Source organism: Pteropus vampyrus, unplaced genomic scaffold (assembly GCF_000151845.1).
Source record: "Pteropus vampyrus isolate Shadow unplaced genomic scaffold, Pvam_2.0 Scaffold193, whole genome shotgun sequence".
In the NCBI taxonomy this organism is placed as follows: domain Eukaryota; kingdom Metazoa; phylum Chordata; class Mammalia; order Chiroptera; family Pteropodidae; genus Pteropus; species Pteropus vampyrus.
In genome coordinates, this window is record NW_011888974.1 from 2,589,321 (window position 1) to 2,601,607 (window position 12,287).

Genomic DNA, 12,287 nt, shown 5'->3' on the forward strand with positions numbered 1-12,287 from the left:
GTCCTCGGTTCCTTCTTTTGCTCCTGATTTTACTTAGGATACGGTGGAACATGAAGTCTAGAGATTCCTCCCAAAGCTACACAGAGGGCGGCAACCCTAAGCTCAAATTACTCTGATCTGCATTTTTGGTCCTATAAAACAGGGCAGATCCATGCTTAAGGGCGGGTGGGATGGAGAGGGTAAGTAGTGAGTCTCAAATATAAAATCTTTAAGTAGGTCTGCCCCTAGAGCCCTCTTTCTTTCCACAGGGCTATCGTGTTCTCTCCCAACAGATTTATTCTGAAAATAGGGGTTAATTATTTGTTTCCCAAAATGATTCACCATAGCACTCCTTTAAATAGTAGGCTCCTTTGGAACACTTAAAATGAGTCCACTTTTAAAAATTCAATTCACACAACATTTTTCAAAAATTCTGTATATTGTAAATGAGGTATGCTGTAAAAGTTAGAGGCGTCCCTCCCACAAAGCACCTTTTCTTCCCGCCCTGTTCCTTTGTCCTCCATGGAAGAATCTGGAGGCCTAGGGGCTGGGGCCAAAGCTACAGGCAGCGGCAGTCCACTCAGTCCTGCGTGGAGAGTACAAGAGGCTGGGAGAATGCACAGCATGAGAACCACCATGGGCCAAACTGGCAGAAGCTCCCTGGAAAGCAAGTCCTACATCTGCGCAACTGTCTGTAAAATTCTTTTTACTGCTTACAAAGCCTTTGATAGGACTGAGGGAACAAGAGACCTAGAAAGCAGACCAGGAAAACACTGCCCCAGCCACTCCAAACACTGTCCTCCAAATACGTACTTACAAGAAAAAAACAGGAGTGCAAGAGAACATTTCCAGTGCCCTTTAAAGCGTATTTCTGGAAACAGACATTTAAAAGGTCTTACCAGACTAACTGCCTGATTTTCAAGAAATACCAGCACAGTGCATCCTCAGATGCGTATAGCCCTCAGAAACCCTGCCTGCCCCACACCTGGGAAGGGGGCCCCCTGAGGCCCTTCTGCCCACTATGTACTCATACTCGGTGATCCTTCCTGGGCTCGGAGTGGCATGCGCACAGAGCACAGGGGCCAGAGGCCGGGATGGGTTCAAGGATCTGACCTGGCCACATACCTGGCCATATGCTCTCACATGCAGCTTGTTCAGTGTCTGCATCTGGAATTAGAGCATGCTTTAACTTGCTCAGACAACCTATCAATGCTCGCATTCCCCAGCCCACGTGGGGGCACGCAGTCTGCTGGCATGGGGCTGAGGACAATAGAAAGAAAGCAGCAGACTGTCTGTCTGATAGAAATGAAAAGCTTATAACACGTCTTCTGAATATGTACCAGGATAGTGAGACCCCTTCGGAGAGACCTGGATGGAATGTCGCCTCACCTCTGGAGTGTTCTTCTTGAATTCTCGGCTCTGCTCGATGAGCCGCTTTCTAGACTGCTCACTTTCATCTTGCCGGTTTGCCAATACTGTTGCGGTGGCATCGAGTTCCCTCTGTCAAGAGAAACAAAAAGGGAAGACGAGATTGAAATTGCATTTTATACAGAGGAGATCGTATTTGCAATTGACCAGAACACTGGGGAGAGCCCCAGCACCCCAAGAACTACCAACTCATCAAGGACTATCGACTCGTCGACAGAGGCTGCACTGGAAGGAGGGGGGCGCTGTGGACAGCGAAACAGGCACAATCACGTGGTCCCCATCCAGCCCCATGCACTGGTTTGAGGAAACCAAACTCGCTCAGCTTTGATGTATCGATGTCACCTCACAAATGACCTTCTATAATAGAACATGCAGACACATGTTTCTTTGCTAAAACCAGAGTCAGGCCAATGCCCAAATGTCATCCCTTCCTGGAGTCACCCGATTTAACTTGCTCAGACAACCTATCAATGCTGGTTCTTAACCAGCGTCTCTTCTTGTTATGTTTCTGGGTTCTGTCCTTCTCGTTACTCTGCACTTCTCGTTGGGGCATTCTGTTTGGCTGTCCTTCCATGGTGCGGGCTTGGAATGTTTTGTAATGATACTTTATCATTTGCTTTCAGTCAACAAATATTTATTGTGGGGCTTACTATAAGCTAGATATCATGTTCAGGACCATTAAAATTATTGTCAAGAAGAACCTTTAAGGGACATATTTCAAGAATAATGATTTCCAATATCTTGTAAACTTTGGAAATGAGACATCTGGAAACCGCAGTTATCCTCAAACTATATTACTTGCAGTGGAATTCTGAGAACCACCAGGAGTGGGTCCCCTGTAAAAAGACCTGTAAGGGTTCTCTGGGCTTTGCTATATAGACCAAACAAATGCTCAAAGCGTCAGAGGACCTGTGTCCTGGTCTCGGAAATTCTGGGAGGAGCTACCAAGAGGACCTTTTTCAAACAAGCCTACAGCAGATGGGTCCACAGCACAAGGACATGTTCCTGTAGCCACTAAAAGGTCTGTTTTCTTTTTTTTTTTTTAATCTTTTTTTCCTCTCTTTAATTCCAACCCCCCCCCCGCCCCCTCTGACACACACACATACTTCTACCCCTGACCTACGGATATTGCCATCTCCCCTTAAAAACTGGATCTATGAAGGCAGGGCATCTCATCCCACATGCTTGTGGCCCACACTCGGGGCCTGGCGCACCCGGGGTATGGTCTGTGGCTCCACTTGGGGCACAAACCCAGGACTTTCTGTGTGTAAAGCAGACATGCTAACCACTACACAATGGAGCCATCCCAAAAGGTCCATTTTCTTCCTGAATGGCTTTAGTTGCTTAAGATACACACTAGCACCTTCTGCTTAGGATTAAAGCGGCTACCCCAAAGGGCTTCTCAGTGGTCTGGACTGTTCCAGACCATGAGGCACAGCAGAGCAAGGACCCAATGAAAGGCTGAAAGGCGAGGGTTATCAAAATGACAACCCATCTGCAGACATCCAGGAAGCAAGTGAGAGCTTCTCTGCCCACCCTCCACCCACCTCGTGAAGTTCCACCTGCTTTCCTTTTTGGTGGAAATACCAAAGTAGTCTTTAAGCCCTGCTGGTGAACACTTCATTCGTACCACTTTAGGGTGGGCCACCGCCAGACGAGATGACAGAGTGCTGGAACAAACATCCAGTGTGCTGTCGACTTGGAAATCACAGACAGTTTTAAAAAGGGTGGGAGAGAAACTACGGTGGGGGTGGGGGGAGGAGGAGGGGAGATACCACCACACCGCACTCTCCCCTTTAGTGTTTCTGGCATTACAGCAAATCTTGGGCAAACAAGTCCAAAAGAATAACGTGGGCTAGAATTCAAGAACAGATGTCAAAGCTACTGCAGAAAAGAGGGAAACACTGCACATTTTGATAGACCACATTTGAAACACATCCCAGTCAAGTGAAGGCAGGAAAAAAGAGCAACCGAAACCAATGTGGTAAAGTGGGGATGGAGATAGAGGAGAGAGCAATCGCAGATAAGCAGAAGGCTTTTCAAAAATATAAACAATCTGGTAAGGAGGAGGACTTAGACATCTATATTTAAGCAGCAGCAGCATAAGTTATAAAAGGAGACTTCAAGAAGGGGGAAAGGAGCCAATATTGAAATATGACAAAAAAAAAAAAGCAAAGTTGATGTTTTATTCCAATTACACATGGATGCAGAAAACTTAGAGAAAAACAAAGAGCTCTGATTGCTTTCAGCGAGGACCCTACTTCGGAGGTGGAGTGGGGGAATCAGCAGGTGTCACCAGGTGCTGGATGCCAGGGACACTCTAGTGGGGAAGAGTTTGGGAATGGTGGGGGCGGGGGCGGGGGGAGCTGCAGATAACATTAAGAGCACATGGTCTGTGGGACTCTCTGATCTGAGGTTCCCCACAAGCCCCCTCAGGAAAATTCATCAGAAAACCTAACTAATGAAGGCTGAGCCTGGGACAGGTCGCTTGATGGAAGGCTAACCCACCTTTATCGCAGGGCTGCAGGGCCAGCATGCCGAAAGGAACCGGCTGCTGGCAGTCAGGGACCCTCAGGGGCCTGCCACACTCCCTTTCTCATGCACGCAGACATATGCAGGTCCACATGAGAAACCAATGGAGGCCTCCAAATTTAATACTGTAATGCCACCCGCCACCTTGGAAACAGATTGTCACGGCAAGGAAGAGACTGAGCGTTCACAGATCTGGAGGGGTAGCTGCCACCACCCTAGGTTTGGTTGGTCAGATTTAAGCCTCACAATCTTTGACTGAGTTCCTTGAAAAACCACCTAGGATACCAAGGCTTTCTCAGGCTGTGGGGACAACGCAAAGGGAGGAGACAGCTATTAAACATAAGCCAAATACGCTTTTATTATCTACCCAGCCTGCCTACGCTCAAAGTGTCAAATATAATGACACATTAACAAGGGAATTTAATGTGTTTAGGGGAGGTGACGGTTGGGGGCCTAAAATACAGAATCCTCAGCCACTGAGTCACTGGTCACATGTAAAAAAGAGTGTGGAGAGTCTCCACATCTGAAAGGTATTAAAAACTCTCAAAGAGAAAAAATAAAAACCCACGAAATCAACCTACATGTCCAGCAACATATATAGGCACTCGAGGATTATTCTGCAATGGTTTAAAAAGAAATACAGTCCTACGGGCACTATATGAGATGGAATGATCTTCAAGATGTATTTAATCAAAAACGGCAAAGTGCCAAAATAGTGCTAGCATTGTTTAAGAGAGTCTCTATACACACACTTGCATAAGCTTTGACTATCTCTAAAAGATACAGCAGACACCTGAAACTGCGCTCGGCTCTGAGGAGGCACCAGGGAGGAGACTTGTTCTTCAGTATATATCTTTTGGCTATTTTGCCATGTGCACATATTACTTAATTAGAAAAACTGCAATATGTGTGAATTTTTAAAATCCTGCTAATGTGAAAAAATACATACGTATATAATTACAGAAATATATTTTACATAATGCACCCTATATGTGAGTGTTCATGGCCTGTGTATCCACCTGCCCAGGGCAGAGGCCTGGAATAAAAGATCTCTTTACTCACTCTGGTGATGCAAAAAAATGAGGCAAGAGCATCCTTTGTCAAAACAACAGCTGTTTCTTGCCCAATGCGCTACATGCTGGCCAGTCTCAGGGCTTATGAACGAGGAAGAGGTGGCTAGTCACAGAAAACACCACTCAGCCAAGCCAGATTTTCCTGGGGAAAGGCATAGGAGGGTGTCTCCCCTCCGAACTATTTAGAACTCTACTCATGCTGGAAATACTCAACAGCCCCAGATCCGAGGTGATGGGAAGTTGGCAGGGTTGGCAGCAAATCCACAGCTCTGAACCCAGAGGTACTTCCAACTAGGCCGGAAGAGCAGGAGTAAACACTGGGAAAGCATCCGGCGAGGATGACACATGGCTGCAGAAAGTGTGAGGTTTTCTTTCAAAGTGACCATGGGACGACTGATGTCAGGAGGTGATGAGATTCAGGGAAAGACAGCTGGCTGTGGAATCAAGGGCTCTGCAAACACAGGAACACCTCACTCTATGAAACATGAGTACTGCCGAAGAGCTGTGGATGACTGCAATCCTATTGTAACTTCTGGGATGCTTTTTCTCCACGTCTGACAGATCCTCAAAGGGCAAAGCTCCTATACATTTCTCTCTGCCTGAACTCCAGCTTCTCAGCCAAGTATTAAAGATTAAACACAAAAACTAAACAGCAATCCTATAGCTAGCTGCCTATTTAAAAGAAACTGTGGGGAAAATCTTTCCCAGATAAAACAAGTATTTTAATAATGTCAATGATCAGTTTGGAGTTGCTTGCCTTTAAAGTATGTATGTCAATTGTTTGTTTGTTTGTTTGTTTGTTTTAACCTGGGGGGTGGGGAAAACCTGCAGTGCCACTTTTGTGAGACTCTCTCTTCCTAGGCCCCAGGCCAGGGCTGTGGAGGTCCCCTGTTCTCCAGCACTCATGGGCTGATTACACGCCAACTGCATCAGCAATACACGTAAAGTAGTATCTTTTTATTGTTGCTAGCTTTAATCCAAAGAGTTTGTTCATCTGGTATTTTCTTTAGGGCCTATCTCTTAAACTAATCAAACAGCAAATCCTATGTGAGAATTTAAAATGACTTTACATAAAAACAAAGAATACTTGCTGCACCCAGTATTCCTCGGGACATTTGCTGTCTCCTTTCCACAACAGAATCATTTGGACAAATGAAAGCTACTCTGGCTAGAAAGGGGTGAAGGGCCCAAGCCCAACTATGAGCCTTTCTGTTTCCCCCTCTCCACCCTCCCTTGCTAGAACATCTCAAGACCCTCAGGCAGTGGCCTCAGAGAACCCTAGCTTGGTATCCAGGCTCCATCTCTGCTGTAACTGGTGTGGTTTTGGTCAAAGTTCTCTCTCTGGTGATAAATAAGATAATTCATGTCAAGTGCTCCATCAAGGTGAATTTTTCTATACTATTAGAGCCAAGCACTTGACCTCAGGCCTCAATTCATTATGTCACCAATATCCCAAACTAGGTCAAAGACTCCAGGGATGCACAGATGAATCGGAAGCTGACCCTGAACTGACCTCTAGGTGCCTACAGTCCAGCTGAGGAAACTAGGTAGGCATGGAAGACTGATGAGACAGAAGGGACCAGGCCAGTGGAATTAAAACAGAAGCAGAAGGTAGAAAAGGAAGAGCATACTGCCAGCAAGAAAAGTCCTCCGGTTTTTGTGAAAGATGCCCATCTTGGCTGGGGCCTGTGAGCAGGACAGGCTCAGTTCCCATCACCCTCCTCTTCATCTGGGCACAACCTGTGTATCTGAGTATCTGGCACAACCTGTAGGTGGGTGCTATCAGAGACCCAGACTGGGACTCAGAGTTACAAGGTCTGGTCAGGTGCCCCCACCCCCCGCCCCGCCACAGGGTGTGAGTAGGGGGGTGAGGGGGGCACATGACAGAAAAGTGCCATCGGTAAGCAGAGGCTAGCGTGGCTTGGGAATAGAGTGATGACGGGACCTGCTAAGAGGCAGGCTGAGGTCAATGTGGAAAGAACTGTTCAATTAGAAATGTAAAAGCCATTCCCCAGACATGTCCCCAAATAGTGACCAGGACATCCACTACTGAGTGCACAGAGCTACATGCACATATAATGTGCTTACACACAATGTCTCTCTGGAGGGTTTCACAAGTAAAAGACGCTGCTGCCATTTCTTATCCTGGGGAGAAAACTGAACAGACAAGGGCACTGGGGGCCAGGGTAGTCCTTTCACTGTCTACCCTTGTGTACTTTTTGATTTTTGAGCACATAAATGTAATGACTAATCCTAAGAAGCATTTATGTTTTAAAATCTTATTTTTCCCCTATAATGAGACGACATAGACTTTGAAGGACTGATAAAGACCTATGAATACCTTGTTCCCAGAAAGGTACTCCTATGTGGTGCTACAGGAAGTACATTTTGTTCTGTTCATGGATGTGTGGGCTGACAATGGTCTCTATTTAAAGGAGAACCTTGCAAAATCCCCAAAGTAAATAATATTTTCACTTACTTTATAAATGTAAGTAGAGAACCAAGTCTAAACTCATATTTCCCAAGTTCTTTTTTCAGACACTTAATCCTTATTCACCACTTTCCCACTCACAAACTCTGACTCACCACCAGGTAATAAAAAAATCTGAATTATGACTACAGTATTTTGTCATGTGATGTCAGCCATGTGGGCCAGCAGCGAGCATTTCTAATCAGGAAGCCGTAGTTTCCACAGAATTAGAGAAATCTCCAACAGGGACCCTACTGGGTGAGTGGCAAAGATGGAACAGATGGAACAGAAGGAGAGACCCACCCTGCCCCGCCCCAAAACATGAGCTCCTACCCTTCCTGCATGCAGCCCAGGAGAATCTCAACAGAAGGCAAGGCGGGAAAAGAGAACTGAATGGAGAAAAACAGCACTGACTAAAGGAAGAAAAGCAGGAGGTATTGGAGTACACAGAGGGAGCTGCAAGGAGTTCGGTTTGATGCAAGATTAAGGCATCCTTTATTCCCTGAGAAGTATTAATTACCACACAACTACAAGAAAGGGGACATGCCATGTCACAGCCTAACTCTGAGCTTGTCATTCCTGCTCAAAAGCCTTCAGTGGCTTCCCAGAGAGCTTGGGATGAGACCACCAGGCCCCTGCACTGGCATGCTGGTCCTCCTCTAGTGTCCCCAGAGGGCTGGGTCTACTCCTTTCCCTCCAACCCTCAGCACAAGCTGTTCCCTCTGTTTGGAAGCCTTTCCTTTCTCCTGTGCAGCTGTTGGATCTCCACTCAAATACCACTTTCCCTACCCCGTTCCATACTGTCCAGAAGAGACTGTAAGTTTCGAGGCCCGCCCCCTGAACTGTGCCTCTGGCAGCAATTGCAATTCCTCAGGTGTCTGCGAGCATTCATGGTAGGCTATAAGCTCTGGCAAGGTCTGTGCTTGCTCACTATGGGATTCTTAGCCCTTCACACAGTGCCGGGGCACATCATAGAATTTGATAAATGAAACAATAAGCTAAAAAAAACAAAAAGAAAAAGAAATAGAAAGCAAAAAAGAAAGACAAAATAAGCTAAATGCTACAACAGAAGTCGAGGAAAAAAAAGTGCTAAAGTGCTCAAAAAAGGAGAGCTTACTTCTCCTTGGGAGAAAATTAGAAAGTTTCATGAAAATAACGGCACCTTGAAAAAGAGCCTACGGGCCCAGAGGGATGTACTGAGGGCTGAGGGTTACCAGTATAAGGAGAGAGGAGACAAATTTAAGAGCTCTGCAGACCAGCAAGGCTTCTAGTAAGAAAGAAGAGATGGCTGCAAGAAAAAGGCCGGCCTAAGCACTGAGGCCTTGAATGGCAGAGAACAGTCTGGAACAGTTTAGGAGGCTGTAGGGGCTGAGGAGGGAGAAAAGGAAAGCCTGATGAGACGGCTCTTGAAGGCGAGAATGGATGAGGAGTAGGGTAGGGGAACTAGAGGAGAACAACACCCTCACTCACCCTCAAAGGATCCCAGGCCAAGTCCTAGAATGGTACCATTTTTATACGAATTAGGATTACATGGCTAAGAGGGGCTCCACCCTGCTGAAGCAGCCCAGGCAGCCTGAGAAGTAACTTTTATCACAGCTCCACAGTAAGAATAGGGGAAACAGGGACAGGAAAAGTCCACTCCAACGGCGCTTTTAGGAAAACAGGGAGCAGCGAAGCAGACACCAAGTTCACTACTGAGGCTCTTTGGGACACATCAGTTTCATCTCTGTGGCCCCAGTGTGAGATCCCAGTAGGGGGTACTCAGGGAAGGAGTGCTGTTCCCAGAGTAGAGAAAGCGGGGTTCCTAGGGAGCCTGGCACAGGGCCCAACACAGGGTAGGTGCTCAGTAAACACTTGACACTTGCTGAACTGAGTGGAGAAGTGAGCTCTCTGATTTAATCACTCCTTGCTGTTCTCTGACTCAGGAAACAAAAATACAGGCCTGTGAAAAGCAAGGGACTACCTGTAGTTCAAGTTCCTAGTTATCCCAGGCTTAAACAGAAACACTGTGTTTCAGCCCTTGCTGAAATCAGCACAGCACAGCCAGCCATCTTCTCCCATCTTGGAAATTAGAGTCAAATGACAAGAAGACAACCCCTTAGCCAGATCTCACAGAGCACAGCAGCTGTACTTACAGCATGAAGGTGGGTCCTGTTCCCCAGTACCCCAGAGAAAGGAGAGAATGTTCAGGACCAGGAAGTGGGCAGGGTGCCTGCACGGCAGTGTAAAGGGAGACCAGTGTGTATCTGGGCTCTCACTACCTGTCAGCTATGTGACTAGCCCAGCTACCTAACCTACAATGGAGCTGTCATGAGGATTAAATAAGATAAAATTCTGGTACTATAAGCAATAATGTTAGTTTCACTTTTCCTCTCACTATTCAACCTGACCCTACCTTGAATAAAGATCACTTTCTCATACTCCTTTAACTCTTAAAACAGAATGTTACATTCTAGTATCTACTCAGTATTGCTTGATTCTGGGAGATGACTTGATATTAATACCAAATCTAGGAAATTTACCCCAACATACACTTGCTACCCGTGGCCCTTCCATCTAAAGAATGTACCACTGGTGGGAACAGGTTTCTCAGTGTATATTTTTTAATATAATTTTGATTTTGGATCAAATGAAGACATCACCTATTCAGAAAATAAAATTGAATAAAAATAAATGAATTTGCCTCACAAAAGCAATGAGTACAAACTTTCGTACAAGACTTCGTGAATTCTTCAGGATTCAGAAATTTCAATAGAGAACCAAGATTTTGCTTTTGTTGTTTTTCACCCCGTCAAAAACCCCACTATGCAAAGACAAAAATGCCAGATGTATCCAACAAGCATTGCACTACATACAGTACTTGCCAGACTCTCATTTAAACAGGGAGACGTGAGAGACGCGTCTTGGTGATGCATAATGGAGTATCAGAGGATAGAGACCTGTGTCACAGAGCAAGCACAAGAGGCCCAGGGCTGTTGCAGGGAGAGGAAAGGATGTCTTTTAAGCCTAATGAAAAGGAATCTGCTTTACAATTAATCGAACATATGATACTGTTGATATCTGACCAATTTTGAGCTACAAAAATGTCTGTCACCGTAAGTAGCATTCTTTACTGCTTTCTTTGGCCATATTGCAAAACAAAACTAAATTCTGCCTGCCAGCCACAGCCTTTCAGACACACATGGCCACACATGGCTCCAAATGGCAGGAGTGCCTCACCCTTCTGATCTTGTACTTCTCCCAGAAGCCCAAACGACCTTTCTTCTTGTTACCGTGCCATACAGGTTGGTCCTTGCTGTTTTGCCTATCTCATTTACCTGGGCTTTCTATCACTTTCTTCAGTCTTGTTCTTGGGTTGAAGTGGGGGCTCCTTGGCTGGGTCCCTTGTCTTCTGCTTCCACTGTGTTCCCCCAGGCCATAGCCTCCACCTACCCCTGAAAGCACACAATGGGAACCAGGGAGGGGCTGTTGAGGTCTTCCTGTACCATGGGCCTCAGGATGAACTAGGGAAAGCAGCAGCCAAAGAAGTTTTGCTAGTCCCATGTCACAGATGAGGAAACCAAGGCTGGGCATGTAAGTAATTTACTTGTCAATAAATGCCCAGGGAATAGGTCCCTCAACTCCATGGCTTTTATCATTCTTCTCAGTATACATTATGAGACAAGTTTTAAAACCAAATGGGAACTTGTTAAAATTTTTAAACGTCCATGAAAGTTGATGGGGGGGATGGGCGGGGGGAGGATGGGGGTATCTGTGGCTAAAACATTCATTTCCCTGCCTAGCTCAATGGAACTGCCCCCATTGCTCTGGCTACAGGACATAAGACGGATGCCAGAGAGAACAGAAATACCTAAACCCCACGGCTGCATTCAGAATGGAAAAAGAGCGAAACTTGAAAGATCTATAGTGGGCTGGTCTGTCAACCAATTAATTGGAACCAGGGACCAATTAAATGAATGAGGGAGATAAAAGGAAACTGCATTATTCAAAACAGTAGCTAGCTACCAGCCACATGTAGCTATGTAAATTTAAATTAAATTTAAAATTCCGTTTCTCCGTTGCAATAGCCACACATGTCATGAGCTAGTGACGACTATATCTGCTGGAGCAGATACAGACCATTCCAACAACGTAGAAAGTTCTTCTGAACAGTGCTGGTCTAGAATGACTCTCTAGGTTCTGAGGGTGACATTACTGTTATAAAGCAGACACTGATGCCCTATTTTACATACTGAGGAAACTTAGGATTAGTTGACCAGTTCTGCTCGAAGCACACCACAAAGGGGTAGAGCCAGATTCCAGTCCAGATCTGGATAACTAGTGCCATGAGAGCCGAGGCTCTTTGCAGTAAAGCACTACAATGCCTCTTTCCAGTGCTCAAGCTTAATGCGACTGACTTTCCCTGGGAAACAGGAGGCTAAAAAAGAGGCAGGGGCAGGAAAAATGTGTTTTAATGACAAAAATAATTATGCCACTGCCAAAGGAATAACTCTGATCTCATCTACACTGGTAAATGTTTTCTTCCTCAAGTATTTGTTTCAAAAATAAGCCTTTAATTTGAATACTTTTGGAGCCAAAATTTCTGTCTGTTGAAAATATTTATTTCTATTGTTTGGCAGGAATCAATTTGTTAGGGCACCAGCCACTCTGGCAAAGGTTCCCTTCCACTTCTCTGGGAAAAAGCTTGGCGGCAACACCACCCACCACCCTGCAGCGCTCTCTCTCTGTCTGGGCTATCCCAGCCACAAACATCTGCCCTTGCAGACATGGCTGTGATTCCGGCCAACCACCAGTGCCTGTGCTGG

At 45.9% G+C, this 12,287-nt stretch overlaps 1 protein-coding gene across 1 annotated transcript in view; it reads right to left on the reverse strand.

Annotated features, from left to right (window-relative positions):
* The window catches only part of CUX1 (cut like homeobox 1), a 286,591-nt gene extending 276,194 nt beyond the window's left edge, over window positions 1-10,397 (reverse strand). The window contains exons 1-3 of the mRNA XM_023537497.1: window positions 10,343-10,397; window positions 9,602-9,612; window positions 1,369-1,482 (exon numbers count right to left, since the gene is read on the reverse strand). Of these exons, the coding sequence (XP_023393265.1) occupies window positions 1,369-1,482; window positions 9,602-9,612; window positions 10,343-10,397 (180 nt within the window). The remainder of the gene's footprint in view (window positions 1-1,368; window positions 1,483-9,601; window positions 9,613-10,342) is intronic.
* Between the last annotated feature and the right edge of the window lie 1,890 nt (window positions 10,398-12,287).